Raw genomic sequence first — 20,914 nt, forward strand, 5'->3', positions numbered from 1 at the left:
GAGGGAGAGACACTGTCGGTAACTCTGTAATGCATGAGTTTGTGTAGAACTGTACAGAGCTTCGATGAGGTGTTGTGTTTTTTTCATATTTAACTACAGAGTGAATTCTTGCTTCATTTATATTCACTAATTGTTGGTGGATAACGTTTTCAAAATGTTTCCGCTCGGTTTCGAACCGGAGTTATTGAGTGTGTTCGGCGTGCGTGATAATTACTGCACGACGAAAAGTTCACTGTGTAAATGCATATTGGCATAACTCAGATGATAGCTGCCGTCTACAAATGCTCTCAGTGCGAGAGGCGGGTCAGATTCCCGTTCAGGGAATTAAGTGTTACAAAATAGTTTATTGTATTAATTTCGCAAAACTCATTAAACTCTGTAAAAAAGACGAATACTCGTTCTAATCGCCATTAATCAACCAGCAACATTCTGTTTCAGACTGAAGGAAATCCTAACATTTTTTAAATCATTCATGGGATGTCAGCGTCGATGGAAAGGCCAGCACTTATTGCCCAATCCTAATTGCCCTTGAGAAGATGGAGGTGATCCGTCTTCTTGAACCGCTGCAGTCCGTGTGGTGAAGGTTCTCCCACGGTGCTGCAATGTTGGGATTTCCAGGATTTTGACCCAGTGACGATGAAGGAACGGCGATATATTTCCAAGTAACGATGGTGTGTGACTTGGAGGGGGCCGTGCAGGTTGCGGTGTTCATATGTGCCTTCTGCCCTTGTCCTTCCAGGTCGTAGAGGTCGCGGGTTTGGGAGGTGCATCTTGTGGATGGTACACACTGCAGCCACGGTGCGCTGGTGGTGGAGGGACTGAATGTTTAAGGTGGTGGATGAGGTGCCAATCAAGTGGGCTGCTTTTTCCTGGGTTGTGTCGAGCCTCCTGAGTGTTGTTGGAGCTGCACTCATCCAGGCAAGTGGAGAGTATTCCATCACACTCCTGACTTATGCCTTGTAGATGTTAGAAAGGTTTCGGGGAGTCACGAGTCTCCAGTGCAATCACATCTTTCCTGTAATGTGATGACCACAACTGCACGCAGTACTCAAGTTGTGGCCTAACTAATGTTATGTGCAGTTCAAGCATAACCTCACTGCTATTACAGTCTATGCCTCGGCTAATTAAGGAAAGTATCCGGTATGCCTTTTAACCACCTTATCTACCTGTCCATCTACCTTCAACGATCTGTGGACATGCACTCCAAGGTCCCTGTGTTCATCTGCACCTCTCAGTATCCTCCCAAACAAGGTAGTTTCAGAGCAACTAATTCTGAAACGTCTTACTTGATAATACAGGTCGTACAGTCAAAACCATTTGGTCAAGGGAGACTAATATTAGTGACTGAAAATAGTTAGTGCACAAGTTGATATTGCTGTACACCAGAATAGAAAACGAGATGGGATGGACAGAAACGGTCCGAAAGATGGCTGATCGGCTGTGGGAGGCAGCGGACATTTATACTGGCTGTACTGCAGCCAGTGGTTTGTTTTTCTCGGGGTATGTTTCTCACTTGGGGGATTTTATTGATTAATGATACGAATGGTCCCGGTTTCGAATCCACGACGAACCTGACAACCACAAGGCTTTTTGTGAAAAGTCACCAATTGGCTTCTGATACCTTTTCAGTGTTGCTGTTGGTCGAATTGAATTATATATAAAGCATTTTTAAGATCAAGAGGTGAGAGTGCGGAACTTTCCAAGGCGAAACACATGTGAAGTAAATAAATGTCTCAAGCTGATGAGGAGATTGAAGCTCGATGTGAATTTACCTTCAGGCGGCCTCATTGATATTAGATGACAGGATAGAAAGCCACATATCCAAATTAGCCGATAACACCAAGATGGGCAGCATTGTAGGCAGTGCAGATGGAAGTACAATATTACAGAGAGACATTAATATAATAAATGAATGGGCAAAACTGTGACAAATGGATTTCAATTTAGTCCAGTGTGAGTTCATCCACTTTGGACCTAAATAGGATATTTCGGAATACTTTCTAAATGATGAAATGCTCGACGCTGTGGAGGTCTAAAGGGACTTAGCGGTCCAGCTACATAGTCATTAGAATGTCATGGACAGGTGCAGAAAATAATCAAAAAGTTTAATGTAATGCTGGCCTTTATATTTGGAGGAATAGTATACTAGAGAATAGACATTATGCTACAGCTATTCAAATATCTGGTTAGACCACACTTGTAGTACTGTGTTCAGTTCTGGGCACCGCACCTGCGGAAGGATAAATTGGCTGTGGAGGGAGTGCAGTGTCGATTTACCACAATGATACCTGGACTCCAAGGGTTAAATTCCGACGAGAGATTACACAAACGAGGTTTGTATACCCTGGAATTTGGTAGGTTAAGGGCTGATTTTATCGAAGTTTTCAAGATATTAAGGGGAATTGTTGGGGTAGATAGAGAGAAACTATTTCTGCTCGTTGGGTGCCTGGGACGAGGAGACATCGCATAAACATTAGAGTCAGCAATTTCAGGAGTGAAGTTGGGAAACACTTCCACAAGCAAAGGGAGGTGGAAGTTTGGAGCTCTCTTTCGCAAACAGCAGTTGATGCGAGCTTAATTGTTAATTTTAAACCTGAGATTGATAGTTTTTTGTGAACCAAAGGAATTAAGGTTTCTGATGCTCAGGCGGTTTTCTGGAGGTCGGTCACAGATCAGCCACAATCTCATTCAATTGCAGAACACTCTCGAGGGGCGAAATGGCCGACTCCAGTTCCCAAGTTGCTCATTGGTGCAGAATGCAAAACGATCCTGCATTGGCCGGGAATCGAACCCGAGTCCCTCGCGTGGGAGGCGAGAATTCTACCACTGAACCACCAATGCTGGCACATCTACTATCTGCAAATGTCCACTTAGGTCTCTTCGCTCTCATAGTGAATGAAAGCAGCAATTTGAGTGAAGTTTACTGATTGTCGAGTGTGCGTTGTGACGATATCGAGACAGTCGACAATATTCAGCGCAGTTGATTCTGCAAATTGTTGCTTGATATTACAAGTCGTACATTCAAAACGATTTTGATAAAGGCACTCTAATATTGTTGATTTGAAATAATTGGTGTAGAACCTGATATTGCTCGACATCGTATTTGGTACAAGAAAGAGAGATTGGATGGACACAGCGTTCTGAAAGGATGGCGGATCGGGTATATGGGAGCGGAATTTTACCCTGGCTGAACATCTCCGTTGCCTTTGGGTCTGATTTTTGCTCAGGGAGTTTCATTGGTACAAACCGGATGAGCCCCGTTGTGTCCCCATTTTTAATCAAAAATCACCAATTGCTTTCTCACATCTTTTCAGCGGTGCAGAAGGCAGGCTTGACTTATCTCCAGCAGAGCCTGTTTGAGCACCAGAGGACAGAATGCAAAGGGTTTGTCCACGTAACACACGTAGACGAAATGAAGATCATCTTTCAAGAAGTTTTACAGATTGAAGCCGGCACATGAATTTATCCCAATTCAGTCGATCTCATGTGTGTAGAATGAAAAGGTAAAGAATGCTGCATTGGCCTGGAACCAAACCCCTGGTTTCCCACCGGCAGACGAGGGTTCCACCACTGAACCGCTAATGCACACACAGCTGCAGGTTGCACGTGTAGCGTGTGATATATGTCTTGAATATGCAGTCTGCAAAGCTCCTGTGCAGCCTGCTTTTACAGCCGCGCGGTACCTGTGGGTTAACGAGCGAATAAGATAAGGCATCGACTTTGAAATTCACTGTGCTTTCGAAACCAACTGACAATCATGGTGCAAAATGCTCAAATAAATAAGAGCTGTAATTACCAGGCAGTGCTTCTCTCAGAGATAAAGAGATAATCCAGCCAAATGTTTACCTATAAGATTTCACGATATGGGATTTAATTTAAGTTGCACCTTAAATTCAGTTTGATCACCGAATGTGGAGATTTATACTATTATTTTCTTTGCGTGCTTCTCTCTATCTCTGTCTGCATTTCTTCTCTCTCTGTGTTTTCCCCTAATGGACTTATCAGGCTTCCTTGAACGGCCAGGTCTGGATGGGATATGGCTGTCGGATCTTCAGTCAAATGTTGTATTTCGACGGGATGATCTTTGCGATTTTCCGTCTCTGTTTTCGGAAAATATAAACCCAGATGGGATTCCCCCTCCTCAGGTCCCGTCACCTGCGGGTAATGGGAATGAGCCTGATCTATCACTCGGTCTTAATATCTGTATTCTCATTGCTTAAGAATAAGATAACGGGGTTACAGTTATTTTCAGGTCACATTTTAGAAATTAACACATGACAGATTTATTCGAAAACTAGAAGCACGTGGGGTTAAAGGACCAGTGGTAATGCGGGCACGTAATTGGCTGAGGGATAGGAGACAGAGAGTTGTGGTGAACGGATGTTTTTCTGACTGGAGGGAAACATGCAGTGGGATCCCCCAGGGGTCGGTACTAGGACTATTGCTTTTCTAGTTATGTATAAATGACTTGGATGTGGGAATAGGGAGTACAATTTCGAAGTTTGCGGATGTTACAAAACTTGACAAAGTAGTAAATAGTGAGGAAGATAATAGCAGACTTCTGGAGGACATGGACAGAATGGTGAAATGGGCAGTCACGTGACAGATTTAATGCAGATCAGTGTGAAGTGATGCACTTTTGGAAGACGAACATGGAGAGGCAGTATAATCTAAATGGAACAATTTATGGGGGTGGGTGTGCGGGGTGGGGTGGGATGCAAGAGTAAAGGGACCTGGGCGTGCATGTTTTGAAATCAGGGCAAGTTGATAATGCGGTTTACAAATCATAAAGGATACTTTGCTTTGCAAATAGGGGCATTGAATACAAAAAAAAGGAAGTCATACTAATCCTTACAAATTTGTGTTTAGGCCTCAGCTGGAGTATATTGTACGGTTCTGGGCACCACACTTTAGGATGAAAAGGCATTGAAGAGGATTCAGAGCAGGTTGGCCTGGATGATACCAGGGATGAGGGACTTCAGTTATTTGGAGAGATTGGAGAAGCTGGGATTATTCTCCTTACAGCAGAGATGGTTAATCGGAGACCTAATAGAGATATTCAAAATAATGAGGGGTTTTGAAAGTACAAGTAGGGAGAAACTGTTTCCTCCGGCAAGTGGGTCGGTAAACAGAGATCATAGATTTAAAATAATTGGGAAAAGAACTAGAGCGGAATTGAGGAGAATTTTTCCACACGGAGGGTTTGTTAAGATCAGGAACTCACTTCCTGAAAGGGTGGTGGAAGCAGATTCCACAGGATCATTCAAAAGGCAATTGGACATGTACATGAAGAGAACTAATTTGCAGGGAAAAATCTGGGGTGTGGGTCTAATTGGACAGTTCTTCGAAAGATCCAGCACAGGTACCACGGCGGAATGGCCTCCATCTGTGCTGTAAGCTTCTGTGATTCTATGATTACCTCCTGAATCATTACAATTGATGCTATTCAGTGTTGAGGAACCAAGAAAATTATTAACGTGATATTCGTCATCTCCATTCCCTTACCAATATCGCAGATTATAATGTCCAGGCGGGGGTGGGACTGAATGGGGGATGGAGTGCGGAGATTGGAATGGAAGCCCAGCAGAATGAACTTGGTCTCATCAGTTTTGTTAATTTTCCTACCAGTTGCCCGAAGCAGGCGGTGAATCTTCTTCTCGAGAGAGGATCGTCATTTCAGTTCAGAAGGAAAAAGGTATCAAGAAAATCGGGTGACACAGACACGGAATGATCTGGGACTTACGGCACATCCCTTTTAAACAGACACAAACACGGAATAATCTGGGACTTACGGCACATCCCTTTTAAACAGACACAGACACGGAATGATCCGGGATATAAATCACAATTGTGGTCGATTAGTTTCTCTTCCGCTGATCACAAGATCAACTCTTTTTACCAGGACACCGCTGTCCGTTTGATACGTCGCGATCTCCCAATCTCTGCACCTTCGTGGAAGGAACTGTTGCTGATTGCAGCAAACAACCCAAAAAGCTCGGTCTGCCGTTTCGGGAAGCACGGGACTCACATCCACACCTTCTGGATGGAGTGAATGAGAAAAACAAGACTTGAACACAATAACGACGAGTGTGGATTCGAACCCACGCGTGCAAAACACAATAGATTAATAATCCGTTGCCTTAACCTCTCGGCCACCGCATCACAAAAGTAGCACTCCGAAAGTCCTTTTATTCAAAATGAAAATACTGGCTAAGTTGCCAATCTGAAATAATAACAGTCGATGCTGGAAATCGTCAGCAGGTCAGACAGAATCTTTAGATACAGAAATAGAGTTAATGTTTCAGTTCGATGATCTTTCGTCTGAGCTGAGTCAGAATAAAAGCGCTTTCATTTTCTTTTTTTGAATGCAAAGCCCTGGACTCTGAGGACAAGAAAGTCGGACCATACAATGTGACCTGCCCATGCACCCAAATCGAGAATGTTGAAAATACCCAGTCAGCAGAAAACTTCGGTGGAAGAACAGATTTTGTCACTGCATGCAGCGTGGGGAATTGCCAGGATGCCAAGCATTAGGATTCACTCGATATTTTGTCAGAGAGGCCGTTGATGAATTTCAGATGGAACAGCAACATGTTGAAATCCGGTCGGTGTGTGAAAGAAAGCGAGTGCTGATGGAAGGGGCTGGGAGTTCAGCAGTGTGGGGCCGTGTGCCCAAACACAGCAGTTAAATCCGATTCTCAATTAGTGAACCCATCCAAAAGATCTGTTTGTTTGGTTGAGGTTTTTTCTTATTCGTTCATGGGATGTGACCGTCGCTGGCGAGGCCGGCATTTATTGCCTATCGCAAATTGCCCTTGAGAAGGTGGTGGTGAGCCGTCTTGTTGAACCGCTGCAGTCCGTGTGGTGAAGGTTCTCCCACAGTGCTGTTCGGTAGTGAGTTCCAGAATTTTGACCCAGCGACGATGAAGGAACGGCGATATAATGTCGATGAAAACATAAATTACAAAGGGAGATTGATAGATTAGGTGAATGGGCAAAATTGTGGCAAATGGAATTCAATGCAGACAAATGTGAGGTCATCCACTTTGGATCAAAAAAGGATAGAACAGGGTACTTTCAAAATGGGAAAATGTTAAAAACAGTGGATGTCCAAAGGGACTTAGGGGTTCAGTTTCATAGTTCATTGAAGTGTCATGAACAGGTGCAGAAAATAGTCAATAAGGCTAATGGAATGCTAGCCTTTATATCGAGAGGACTAGAGTACAAGGGGGCAGAAGCTATGCTGCAGCTATACAAAACCCTGGTTAGACCGCACCTGGAGTACAGTGAGCAGTTCTGGGCACCGCACCTTCGGAAGGACATATTGGCTTTGGAGGGAGTGCAGCGTAGGTTTACTAGAATGATACCCGGACTTCAAGGGTTAAGTTACGAGGAGAGATTACACAAATTGGGGTTGCATTCTCTTGAGTTTCGAAGGTTAAGGGGTGATCTGATCGAAGTTTATAAGATATTAAGGGGAACGGATAGGGTGGAGAGAGAGAAATTATTTCCGCTGGTTTGGGATTCTAGGAGTAGGGGGCGCAGTCTAAAAATTAGAGCCAGACGTTTCAGGAGCGAGATTAGAAAACATTTCTACACACAAAGGCCGGTAGAAGTTTGGAACTCTCTTCCGCAAACGGCAATTGATGCGAGCTCAATTGCTAAATTTAAATGAGCGATCGATAGCTTTTTAGCAACCAAAGGTATGAAGGGATATGGGCCAAATGCAGGTATATGGAGCTAGATCACAGATCAGCCATGATCTTATCAAATGGCGGAGCAGACACGAGGGGCTGAATGGCCTACTCCTGTTCCTTTGTCCTATGTTCCTATATTTCCAAGTCGGGATGGTGTGTGACTTGGAGGGGAATGTGCCGGTGGTATTATTCCCATGTGCCTGCTGACCTTGTCCTGCGAGCTGGTAGATTTCGTGGGTTTGGGAGGTGCTGTCGAAGAAGCCTTTGCAAGTTGCTGCAGTACATCCTGTGGATGGTACACACTGCAGCCACTGTGCGCCGGTGGTGGAGGGAGTGAATGTTTAGGGTGGTGGATGGGGTGCCAATCAAGCGGGCTGCTTTGTTCTGGATGGTGTCGAGCACTCATCCAGGCAAGTGGAGAGTATTCCATCACACTTCTCACTAGCGCCTTTTCGATGGTGGAAAGGCTTAGGGGAGTCAGGAGGTGAGTCACTCGCTGCAGAATATCCAGCGTCTGACCTGCTCTTGTAGCCCCAGTATTTATGTGGCTGGTCCAGTTAAGTTTCTGGTCAATTGTGACCCCAAGGTTGTTGATGGTTGGGGATTTGGCGATGGTAATGCCGGTGAATCTCAAGGGGACATGGTTAGATTCTCTCTTGTTGGAGACAGCCATTGCCTGGCATTTGTCTGGCGCGAATGTTACTTGCCACTTATCAGCCCAAGCCTGGATGTTGTCCAGGTCTTGCTGCATGCGGGCACGGACTGCTTCTTTATCTGAGGGGTTGTGAATGGAACTGAACACTGTGTAATCATCAGCGAACATCCCCATTTATGTCCTTAGGATGGAGGGAAGGTCATTGATGAAGCAGCTGAAGACCATTGGGCCTAGGACACTGCCCTGTACTGTACACTACTTTTTAAAATATTACAGATAAGCAGAGCACTTGAGCAGTCACAGCTGTGACTTTGACTTTTCTCCCTCTCCTCTAGATCTCCCCCGCAACTGCCACTAACCAACCGCAATCTTCTGTCACACTTCTCCACGAGAAATTTCCGTGCCTCAGTTTTCAGATGAAATAACGTCCATCGCTTCAGTCACGGATAGCCCAGAGAGAGTTTCTGAGTTTCAGGTCCCACTTTGCCTCAATCCTCCTTGAGGTACCATGAAAAAATGTCCTTCAGTTAATAATAATACAAATAAAAGTTCTTATCTTTTGGGGTTTTGTTTCGATTCCACGGCTTTTAAAGGTCATTGCGGATATTTGACGAACCGCCTCTTGATTGGCGGCTTCTCTTTGACAAAGATCCCGAAGCGATCATTGAGAGGCTGAAAATCAAGCTGTTTGATAAAAGCACTGATACTTCGGTATTTATATAAGCAGTATGGGTTCTGGAAGTGCTCAGGTTGTGAGTTCAAGTTTCACCTTCAACAATCAAACCTTTCAATCCGTGCATTTTGACTGGAGTTCAAAGTGCAACTGGTATGTTCCATGATGCATCTACTTCTTAGTGTTCCCATGTGGGCACTTGGGTTCCTCTGGCCTTCCGTCTTGCTTGAGCAGATGCGAGTTTCGTTGTTTTCGAGGGAGAGGGGGATCTCAGCGTCAGCTGTCATGGCAAAGGAGCCGTGATGAGATCTTTAAATCGAAGGAACCAAACATACGATTATTCTTTTCGTTGAGCGGATATTCATCGGTTGGAAGTTTCGTGTGGAGAAAATTTGGAAGGGAAATATGCTGCCTGGTGTCACTGTGAAACGGGTGAAATTATTCAGCTTACAGATGTTAATACGCTGAAAGGTCGAGAGGCCTTTTCCAACTCCCGTGTGGGACAAGTTCAGCTTTTGGGCCACTGGGTAAAGTGTTATTTTAATTCGTGCCAACGAATGACAAGACATTTGGCACAAACAAGAAGAATTTTAAACTCACGAGTTCGCTGTCCATATTTCTTAGATCATGTTCAATAAAATCAAGGATACCCCTCAACACGTGACTGAGAATTTTATAACAGGGACCCTCACCCCCGTTCGGCGTCTTAGAGGGATGATTCAGAGTCCTCTTATGAATATGTAAGACGGGAACTTAACGACGAGCGAGCCTGGGTAGCTCAGTCGTTAAAGCATTAAACTTTTAAAGCGGGTAGTGATATCAGGGTCCAGTGTTCAAGGTATAAATTTTGAAACAGCTGGTAAGTTCTGCCTTTGTTGCGGAGCAACAGCTCCGGGACAGACGATGCCTGTGATGTGTTGTCAAAGCTTCGGTGGTGCCTTGTTTCCCAGGGATGGGCAGTAATGCGCTGTCTGTAGCGGGAATTGCAGCTTCCCGCCAGCAATGTGTGATTGGAGAGAGCGGGGCCGAAAGAGGGGCTTAATGTTGTTTCTGTCGTGGCCTCAATCAATCCGGGAGCTGGGGAACATCAAACATCGAAAAACTGATGTTTGTTGCCGCGGCCGCAATGCTGTCTATAACTGTGGTTATTAACCGAAGCTGCACTTCAGGAGCCTTCAATGATCTCTCACAAATCAGCTGAAATTATTCGCAATGTGCAGCTTTGAGAGGGGCTTTCTGCACCGTCAGTGCAGGAAACGTGAGTGAGTGTGAAACACTGTCTGTATATGTGTAGTGTTTGAGTTTGTATTGAACTACACAGAGAATGGAAAATATACCTGTTCTGTGAGGTGTGGTATTTTATGCACATTTAACGACAGACTGAATTCTTGCTTTTTCACACTTATTGATTTTTGGTGGGTAACGTTTTCAAACTGTTTCTGCTCGGTTTCGAACCGGGGACTTTTCGCGTGTTCGGCGAACGTGATAACCACTACACTACAAAAACGCTGTTACACACGATCTTATCGGAAACCCTCAGAAGATAGCTGCCGTCTGCAAATGCTCTCAATGTGGGAGACGGGTCCCTTTCCCGTTCAGGGGATTAACTTCTACAAAATAGTTCACTGTATTAATTTCGCAATACTCATTAAACTCTGAAAAAAGACGAATAGTTGTTCAAATCGCCATTAATCAACTAATACCTTTTTGTTTCAGGCTGACGGAAATCCTAACTTTTTTTATGTATTCATTCACCAGGCAGAATACAGAAAGTTCAGAGGGGATGTGAAAGAGGAAATAAGAGGGTCAAAGAGAGAGTATAAGAATAGACTCGAGGCCAACATAAAAGGGAATCCAAAAGTCTTCCACAGGCATGTAAACATTAAACGGGTCGTAAGAGCCCTACTTTGATTCGTGACCATAAAGGAGATCTGCTCATGGAGGCAGAGTGGGTGGCTCAGGGACTAAATGAGTACTTTGCATTTGTCTTTACCAAAGATGAAGATGCTGCCAGAGTCTCAGTATAGGAAGATATAGTTGAGATACCAGATGGGCGAAACATTGATAAAAAAGAGGTACTTGAAAGGATATCTGCACTTAAAGTAGACAAGTCACCCGATCCGGATGGGATGCATCTTAGGTTGCTGATATAAGTAAGAGGGGAAATTGCAAAGGCACTGGTCATAATCATCCAAATATCCAAAGATACGGCGGTGGTGCAGAGGAGCGGAGAATTGCAAATGTTACACCCTTGTTCAAGAAAGAGTGCAAGGGTGAACCCAGCAACAAGAGGCCAGTCAGGGAACCTCACTGTTGGGGAAACTTTTAGAAACGATAATCCGGGACAGAATTCACAATCACTTGAACGAGTGTGGATTGATTAGGGAAAGCCGGCACGGATTAGTTAAAGGCAAAACGAGTTTAACTAACCTGATGGAATATTTTGATGAGATAACAGAGAGGGTAGATGAAGGCAATGCAGTTGATACGGTGTATATGGACTTTAAAAAGGCATTTAATAAAGTGCCCCACTGTAGGCTTATCAGTAAGTTTGCGGCCCATGGATAAAGGGGACAATAGAAACATGGATACAGAATTGGCTAAGGGACAGGAAACAGAAAGTAGTGGTGAGCGGTTGTTTTGTGAACTGGAGGGAGATGTACAGTGTTGTTCCCCAGAGGTTAGTGATGGGACCACTGCTTTTCTTCATATATATTAATGACTTGGACTTGGGTGTACTGGGCACAACTTCAAAATTTGCAGATGACACAAAATTTGGAATGGCGGTGAACACTGTGAAGGATAGTGATACACCTCAAGAGGCGATAGACAGACTGGCTGCATGGCGGACACACGGCAGATGAAATTTAACGCAGAAACATGCATAGTGATACATTTCGGTAGGAAGAACGAGGAGAGGCAATATAAACTAGAGGGCACAAATCTAAAAGGGGCACAGGTTCAGAGAGTTCTGGGGTTTATGTGCACAAATCTTCGAAGGTGGCAGAGCAGGTTGAGAAAGCCGTTAAAAATCATACGGGATCCTGGGCTTTATAAATAGAGGCATAGAGTAAAAAATCATGGACGTTATGATGAACCTTTATCAAACACTGGTTTCGCCACAACTGGAGTATTGTGTCCAGTTCTGTGCACCGCACTTTAGGAAAAATGTGAAGGCCTTCGAGAGGGTGCAGAAGAGATTTACTGGAATGATTCCAGGGATGAGAGACTTTAGTTACTTGGATAGACTGGAGAAGTTGCGTTGTTCTCCTTGGAACAGAGACGGTTGCGAGGAGAATTAATCAAGGTATTCAAAATGATGATGGGTCTAGACAGAATAGATGGAGAGAAACTGTTCTCATTGGCAGAAGGGACAAGAAACAGAGGACATAGATTTCAGGTGACTGGCAAAAGAACCAAAGGTGAAATTAGGAAAAACTTCTTTACACAGCGAATGGTTAGGACCTGGAATGGACTGCCCGAGGGGGTGGTGGAGGCAGATTCAATCATGGCCTTCAAAGAGGAACGAGATAATTACTTGAAAGGAAAAGAATTGCACGGCTTCGGGGAAACGGTGGGGGAGTGGGACGAGCTGGATTGCTGTTACATAGAGCCGAATGGCCTCCTTCCGTGCTGCACCCTTTCTCTGAAATCTATGATTTTATGGGAAGTGACCGTCGCTGGCAATGCCAGCATTTATTGTGTATCCCTAATTGGCCTTCAGAAGGTGGCGGTGAGCCGCCTTCGTGAACCGCTGAAGTCCGTGTGCTGAAGGTTCTCACACAGTGCTGTTCGGCAGGTCGTTCTAGGATTTTGACCCAGCGTCACGTGAGCATGGTGTGTGACTTGGAGGGGAACGTGCAGGTGGTGTTGTTCCCATGCACCTGCTGCTCTTGTCCTTCTAGCTGGTCGAGGTCGCGGGTTTGGGTGGTGCTGTCGAAGAAGCCTTGGCGAATTGCATTGCTGCAGTGCATCTTGTAGATGGTACACACTGCAGCCACGGTGCGCTGGAGGGAGTGAATGTGAATGATGGTGGATGGGGGTCCAATTAATCGGGCTGCTTTGTCCTGGATGGTGACTAGCTTCTTGATTGTTGTTGAAGATGCATTCGTCCAGGCATGTGGAGGGTATTCCATCACACTCCTGACTTGTGCCTTGTAGATGGTAGAAAAATTTTGGAGAGTCATGAGCTGAGTCACTCGCCGTAGAATGCCCAGCCTCTGACCTGCTATTGTTGCCACAGTATTTAAGTTTTTAAATATATATTCGTTCATGGGATGTGGGCGTCGCTGGCGAGGACAGCATTTATTGCCCATCCCTAATCACCCTTGAGTGGTGGTGGTGAGCCGCTTTCTTGAACCGCTGCACTCCGTGTGGTGAAGGTTCTCCCACAGTGCTGTTAGGTAGGGAGTTCCAGTATTTTCACCCAGCAGTGATGAAGGAACGGCGATATATTTCGAGGTCGGGATGGTGTGTGACTTGGAGAGGAACGTGCAGGTGGTATTGTTCCAATGTGCCTGCTGCCATTGTCATTCTTGGTGGAAAAGGTCGTAGGTTTGGGAGGTGCTGTCGAAGAAGCCTTGGCGAATTGCTGCAGTGCATCCCAAAGATTGTACACACTGCAGCCACTGTGGGTCGGTGGTGAAGGGAGTGAATGTTTAGGGTGGTGGATGGGTGCCAATCAAGCGGGCGGCTTTGTCCTGGATGGTGTCGAGCTTCTTGAGTGTTGTTGGAGCTCCACTCATGCAGGCCAGTGGACAGTATTCCATCACACTCCTGACTTGTGCCTTGTATATGGGGAAAGGCTTTGGGAGTCAGGAGGTGAGTCGCTCGCCGCAGAATACTCAGCCTCTGACCTGCTCTTGTAGCCGCACTATTTATATGGATGGTCCAGTTAAGTTTCTGATCAATGCTGAACCCAGGATGTTGATGATGGGGGATTCGGCGATGTTAATGCCGTTTAATGTCAAGGGGAGGTGGTTCGATTCTCGCTTGTTGGAGATGGTCATTGCCTGGCACTTGTCTGGCGCCAATGTTACTTGGCACTTATCAGCCCAAGCCTGGATGTTGTCGAGGTCTTGCTGAATGCGGGCTCGGACTGCTTCATTATTTGAGGGATTGCGAATGGAACTGAACACTGTGCAATCATCAGCGAACGTCACCATTTCTGACCTTATGATGGAGGGAAGGTCATTGATGAAGCAGCTGAAGGTGGTTGGACCTTGTGCACTGCCCTGAAGAACTCCTGCAACAATGTCTTGGGGCTGAGATGATTGGCCTCCAACAACCACTCCCATCTTCCTTTGTGCTAGGTATAAATCCAGCCACTCGAGAGTTTTCCCCTGATTCCCATTGACTTCAATTTTAATAGGGTGCCTTGGTGCCAGACTCGGTCAAATGCTGCCTTGATATCAAGGGTCTGTAACTCTCACCTCACCTCTGGAATTCAGCTCTTTTGTCCATGTTTGGACCAAGGCTGTAATGAGTTCTGGAGCTGAGTGGTCCTGGCCGAACCCAAACGAGCATCGGTGAGCAGTTTATTGGTGAGTAAGTGCCGCTTGATTGCATTGTCGACGACACCTTCCAACACTTTGCTGATGATCGAGAGTAGACTAATGGGGCGGTAATCGGCCGGATTGGATTTGTCCTGCTTTTTTGGACAGGACATACCTGGGCAATTTTCCACATTGTCGGGTAGATGCCAGTCTTGTAGCTGTACTGGAACAGCTTGGCGAGAGGGGCGGCTCGTTATGGAGCACAAGACTTCAGCACGACAGCCGGGATGTTGTCCGGGCCCATCGCCTTTGCTGTATCCAGTGCACTCCAGCCGTTCCTTGATATCACGTGGAGTGAATCGACTTGGCTGAAGATTGGCTTCTGTGATTTTGGGGATATCGGAAGGAGGCCCAGATGTATCATCAACACGGCACTTCTGGCCGAAGATGGTTGCAACCGCTTCAGCCTTGTCTTTTGCACTCACGTGCTGGGCTCTGCCATCATTGAGGATCGGGAGGTTTACAGGGCCTCCTCCTCCCATGACTTGTTTAATTATCCACCACCATCACGACTGGATGTGGCAGGATTGCAGAGCTTTGATCTGATCCGTTGGTTGTGGAATCGCTTAGCTCTGTCTATAGCATTTTGCTTCCGCTGTTTAGCATGCATGTCGTCCTGAGTTGTAGCTTCACCAGGTTCACACCTCATTATTTGGACGCCTGGTGTTGCTCCTGGCATGCTCTTCTACACTCCTCATTGAACCAGGGTTGATCCACTGGCTTGTTGGTAATGGTAGAGTGAGGGATATGCTGATCCATGAGATAACAGATTGTGCTGCTGCTGATGGCCCACAGCAACTCATGGATGCCCAGTTTTGAGCTGCTCGATCTGTTCTGCATCTTCCCCATTTAGCACAATGGTAGTGTCACACAACACGTTGGATGGTATCCTCAGTGTGAAGACGGGACTTCGTCTCCATGAGGACTGTGCAGTGGTGTCATGGAACAGATGCATTTGCGACAGGTAGATTGGTGAGGACGAGGTCAATTCAGTTTATCCCTCGTGTTGGTTCGCTCAACACCTCATGCAGGCCCAGTCTCGCAGCTATATCCTTCAGGACTCGACCAGCTCGGTCAGTGGTGGACATTGAAGTCTCCCACCCAGAGTACATTCTGTGCCCTTGCTACCCTCAGTGCTTCCTCCAAGTGGTGCTCAACATGGAGGAAGACTGATATCATCAGCTGAGGGAGGACGGTAGCTGGTAATCTGCAGGAGGTTTCCTTGCCCATGTTTGACCTTATGCCATGAGTTTTCATGGGGTCCAGATTCAATGTTGAGGACTACCCAGGGCCACTCCCTCCTGACTGTATATCACTGTACCGCCACCTCTGGTCAGATCTGTCCTGCCGGTGGGACAGGACATCCCCAGGGATGGTGATGGAAGAGTCTGGGACGTTGGCTGAAAAGCATGATTCTGTGAGCATGGCTGTGTCAGGCTGTTGCTTGACTCGTCTGTGGGACAGCTCCCCCAATTTTGGCACAAGTCTCCAGATGTTCGTGAGGAGGACTTTGCGGGGTCAACTGGGCTTGTTTTGACCTTTGTCGTGTCCCGTGCCGAGTGGTCCGTCCGGTTTTATTCTTATTATGACTTTTTTTTAAGCGAGATTTTTCAGCTGAGTTGCTTGCTCGGCCATTTCAGAGGGCAATTAAGAATCAATCACATTGCTGTGGGTCTGGAGTCACATTTAGGCCAGACCGGGTAAGGACGGCAGGTTTCCTTCTTTGAAGAATATTCGTGAACCAGATGTGTTTTCACGACAATCCGGTAGTTTCATGGCAACCCATTACTGATACCAGTATTTTAATTCCAGATTTTATTTAATTAATTGAAATTAAATTCCTCAGCTGCCGTGGCGGGATTTGAACTTATGACTTGGAGATTATTCAGCCAGGATTGTGAGATTACTATTTCAGTAACATAACCACTCTGCTACCGTACCGTATCTGGACAACAACATATTGGTTTCACTCTGTTTATTAATTAGTATTAAAAAACCCGCATTCCCACCGGTCACACGGAGATGGGGCCTATTTTTAATAAACTATTAAAGGTGACGTTGGGTCTAAAGAATAAAGGTGACTAAAAAAGCAAAAAAAAAACCAAATAATGCGATTTGGTTCCAGTTTGGTTGTGATGAAGAAATAAACGTGTCGTTGGACCCAGTCTCACCTTTATTTTTTTTATATCGTTCACATCATAATTTTACTGTGATTAATTTCAGTCGGTGTTAGACATTTACATGGGACAAGTTGTAAATCAAATTCAGCACCAACAATGGAAGAGTTAATGTCACGTGTGTACCAAGTAATTCTGTCTCACCTTCATTCTTCCATTAAAAACAGGCCCATCCGTGTGAGCCGTGCGAATGCGGGTTGATGTTCGGGAGCCCGTGGGCCACGGACTCTGCCTCAGCCTGATTGGGACATTCCGTTACTGCGGGTTAAACAGCGCTGCTATAAAAAGGGGAAGTCGGCTTTCTCTTATCACTTACTTAGGAGAGTTCGCTTGTTATAATGGAGGGGTTGGGGTTTCTTGTTTTGTTATTTGTTGTAATCTGTTCAGCTCAGCCGCCCTCTCTTCTTTTCCCCGCCGATAAATGTTGGTTGTCTCCTAAAAACCGCAAAGACTGCGGATTTCCGGGAATTGAAGCTAGTGAGTGTGTGCAGAGAGGCTGCTGCTTCGATGCGGGGAATCTGGATGCGCCGCCGTGTTTCTATTCACTGGACAATCTGCCAGGTGGGTGTATTATTGGTCTGTCTATATTCTGGGCTAGGACTTTCCAGGATCACCCGCCATCAAGCTGCACGCGGTTTCCCTGGACAGTTTCATCTCTTTCCTTCCTGTCCTACAACGCCAGTTGGAGATTCAAACTTTTCCAGTCCGGAGAGTGGAACCGCTGGTGGGATTGTGCTTCCAATCCCGCAGAGTAGATTTGATGGTGGGATTGGGGGTGCTGTTAATCAGATACAGAAAGGGCAATAGTTAATCGCCCTTTTCACCCAGCATCTGCAGTTCGAATCATTCTACTGTTCGGTGACTTGGGAATCACACTGTGGAAGGGCAGAGTGAATGAGCCCCCGGCCCCTGCTGCCACTGACTATTTGGATTTGATATTTAATTTCTATCGGAGATACACGCAATTTAAATCCAACCATCGTGGTGATGAGCTCTGGTTGGTCCACTGGTCTTCATTTGACAGATAATGGGACGGGATAGAAACTGAAATATGGATGGGGTTTGTCCCCCTCCCGGTAACAGTTCCCTTGACCCTCCCCGTGGGGCAACTAACCGCCTTTCATTGCCTCTCTTGCAGTCTGCACCAAGGATGGGCGGGTCCTGATCGCCATCTCCAAGGATTTGACGCTGCCTCCTGTAAACCTAACAACCCTCCATCTGAAGGATGGAGACGGAGCTGAGTGCAATCCGACCGTGGCCTCTGCAGACACTGTGCTCTTTCAGTTCGCAGTCACTGAATGTGGTGCTACTCAGCGGGTAGGTATTGCGGGCTGGGAGTCCCATCAATTGCTCAGTTCGGGACTGATTGTCTTTTCTCTTGTAGCTGGACGGGGTGAACATTCGGTATGAAACGGATGTGTTGGGTGAGTTTGAGATCTTGGATGGAGCTTTGGGATCGGTGACCCGGGACAGCCCTTTCAGGTGAGAATAGGAGCACATTCAGCGGGTAGAGACGATGAGGAGCTGAATTCTCCAGCCTTGTCCGTTCTCTTGCAGGCTCCATGTCCAGTGCAGTTACAAGGGAAGCCAGGAGTCTGATCTGCAGGTGAAGCCCAGAGTTTACACCCTTTCTCCACCACTGCCTGCCACTGAGGCCGGGATCCTGCTTCTGGAGCTGAGAATAGCGAGAGGTAACGAGTGCTCGCTGATGGCTAGTGTCCAACTTCAGGCTCTCTCCAAATAGTGCTTGCCCTTCATCTTTCTCTTTCCAGATGGTGGCTACCGGAGCTGGTATGTGGCCAGTGACTACCCGATCCTGAGTGTGCTCCGGAACCCCGTGTTTGTGGAGGTTCGTGTTCTGAACCGGAACGATCCGTCCCTTGTGCTGGTGCTCAATGACTGCTGGGCGACCCCCACCGCCGAGCCGTATTCGGGGCTCCGATGGGACCTCCTGGTGGACAGGTAAGGGAGCGAGGGAGCTTGAGGCAGTGTGGGGATTGGGGAGGGGGCGACATCGGTGGGGATTAATACAGAAATTGTTACTTCAGTCCGGGTTAGTGATTGGGGAAATATTCCTTCGAAGTTGATATTGTGTTCCAGACGCTGGTATAATTGGTTTGATGTAAACCTGTAACCGTGTGACTCCCCCTCTGTCTCTGTTCCAGGTGCCCCTTTGCTGGTGATAACTACAAAACCCGCCTCCTCCCGGTAAACGCTGCTTCCCATTTGCTGTTCCCAACTCACCATAATCGTTTTGTAGTCAGCACGTTCGCTTTCTGGGACCGAGTTTTGGGCCGGGCTCTGACCGGGGAGGTGAGTTTCCTTCAGTGCTTCTTTCCCGGTCACTTGGTATCACTTGTTCCCTGGCTCTTAATAAGTGAGTAGGCCCCCTGTTGGTCGGTTGACTAGAAGCATTAATCTCCTGACTGGTAACTGTGTGACTGACCGGACCGCACTGTCCCTTTGCAGGTTTATTTCCATTGCAGTGCTGAGGTTTGCTACCCTTCCACCCGAGAGAACTGCACTGCTCCCTGCAGCTCCAGTAAGTACCTGTGATCTGACCAGAAATTAATTCCTGATGGGGAGGGGTGGGTGTGGGACATCTGGACACGGAGCTCCCTCAGCAAGAGGCCGAACACTGGGAACAGGAGGAGTGTCCTGAATCTGGCGGTTCTGGGAACTTGCCCAGTTGCATTCGGTGCAGGTTTCCATTTAGAATGTCAATATAGGGCAGCGGGTCTGAGCGCATCTTGCACCAGGTCAGTAATTGTGAAGGATGCTCTGATCCTTGAGCTGGGGTGAATGAAGTATTTTTGGCTCTTGCTACTTGCCCGGATGCTGAGCTGCCCGACTTGCCGACCGCTGAAGAGCAGAATCCTCCCATTGTTGGCACGGGTGTGTTCCGCATCCGGTTCGGAACAGTCCACCCTTGGCATTGGAGAACGTTTAACGAGCATCTAATTGTCCTCTTTCTGACACTGGGAATTCAGGGTGCAACTGAAAGGATGTCCCGGGGCCGGACACCTGGCCAATTGTGGGTCAAAGTAATGCATCAAACAGTGTCTCCTTCACCAGGAGACCAGACTGGACATTGTAGTGGCAGCAATTGCAAACTCTGCTCAGTTGGTGCGTCCTTCTGAGATTCGGTTTGGTGAGAACCAGATGCAATTATAGCCGGAATTCTAAACTCTGTCCGGTACCCAGGGCCCTGATGGTTTTTTGCATGAGGCCATCTGATTCAGGATTTGCAGACAACTGAAGATTTAATTATTCACCATCAACTCTTGTCTCTTGTTCTCCTTCGCCCCCAGAGAGGCGAAGAAGCGCCGATAACCGGTCTGGGGCCTTGGTGACCGCTGATGGACCCATCCTTTTCCTGGAAGGTGAGGCGAGATTGGCTGCTCGGATCCACCAGGATGAGAAAGGTAAATAGGGAGCTTCCACCTGTGTCTCGTGATGGAGTAACTGGTGCCCATCTAACCCTGGCTTCTCCCCACAGATACTGCTGTTGATTCCCCCTCCCGTGTTCCTGGATTAGCGGTTGGGGTAGCGCTGCTCTCCGTGGCCCTGTTGGTCGGGACTGTTGCTTTGTGGAAAATGGAGCAGGGCCGCAGGGTGGGCTCCGAGTGCAGCTCCATGGAACTGTAGATGTGTCTGTTGGATAATAAACTCCTGTTATAGACGATTGCTGGTCTCGTTATCTTTCAAATGCTCGCTGGATTGTACTGTTTGCAGTGAGATAATTTGGTATCTGGTTTGAGAATTGTTTTTGCAGAATCCCACGGCTGCAGCAAACAATCCCCCCCCCCCCCCCCAACGATTCGCATTGAGATCCAGGGCAAAGCTGTGGTGGGTTTGTAGCAAAATGGTGTCGGTCAGGAATGACTGGTTCACTTGCCTCTAACACTGGTCCTGGGCACATGTCGCCGGAATTGGCTCTTCCCTGACGGCATCGATTGACCAATTTGCCAAGCCTGGCGAGTGTTGGGCTCTCCTCGCATGAGCACTGGCTGCTGGTCTCTCCGGCTATCGGAACAGGAGAATAGACCAGATGAATGTGTGGCTGCAGTGATGGTGTCGGAGGGAGGGATTTAAATTCATGGGACAATGGGACCGTTCTGCAGAAGGTGGGACCTGTACAAGTGGGATGGGTTACA

The 20,914-nt window shown here is 46.9% G+C and overlaps 1 protein-coding gene and 1 non-coding gene across 2 annotated transcripts; one reads left to right on the forward strand and one right to left on the reverse strand.

Annotated features, from left to right (window-relative positions):
- The first annotated feature begins 1,426 nt into the window (after positions 1-1,426).
- On the forward strand, positions 1,427-20,507 carry LOC137335970 (zona pellucida sperm-binding protein 4-like). The gene is made up of 11 exons (XM_068001475.1): positions 1,427-1,500; positions 8,946-9,063; positions 17,078-17,318; positions 17,896-18,074; positions 18,142-18,239; positions 18,315-18,448; positions 18,530-18,719; positions 18,923-19,070; positions 19,227-19,299; positions 20,069-20,182; positions 20,257-20,507. Exons 1-11 carry the CDS (start codon positions 1,427-1,429, stop codon positions 20,403-20,405), a joined length of 1,518 nt encoding a protein of 505 aa, XP_067857576.1. The 3' UTR covers positions 20,406-20,507.
- Positions 2,771-2,841, reverse strand: trnag-ccc (transfer RNA glycine (anticodon CCC)). Its single transcript has one exon. It is a non-coding gene; the product is annotated as a tRNA-Gly (tRNA).
- Positions 20,508-20,914: the final 407 nt, after the last annotated feature.

Source organism: Heptranchias perlo, chromosome 20, assembly GCF_035084215.1.
Source record: "Heptranchias perlo isolate sHepPer1 chromosome 20, sHepPer1.hap1, whole genome shotgun sequence".
Lineage (NCBI taxonomy): Eukaryota > Metazoa > Chordata > Chondrichthyes > Hexanchiformes > Hexanchidae > Heptranchias > Heptranchias perlo.

Bases quoted from the DNA above. Each gene is read 5' to 3' on its own strand.
- LOC137335970 (XM_068001475.1), top strand. From the start codon at position 1,427: ATGGCTGATCGGCTGTGGGAGGCAGCGGACATTTATACTGGCTGTACT. The intron at 18,449-18,529 runs GTAACGAGTGCT...TTCTCTTTCCAG, and splicing joins GGAGCTGAGAATAGCGAGAG to ATGGTGGCTACCGGAGCTGG. The intron at 19,071-19,226 runs GTGAGTTTCCTT...GTCCCTTTGCAG, and splicing joins GCCGGGCTCTGACCGGGGAG to GTTTATTTCCATTGCAGTGC.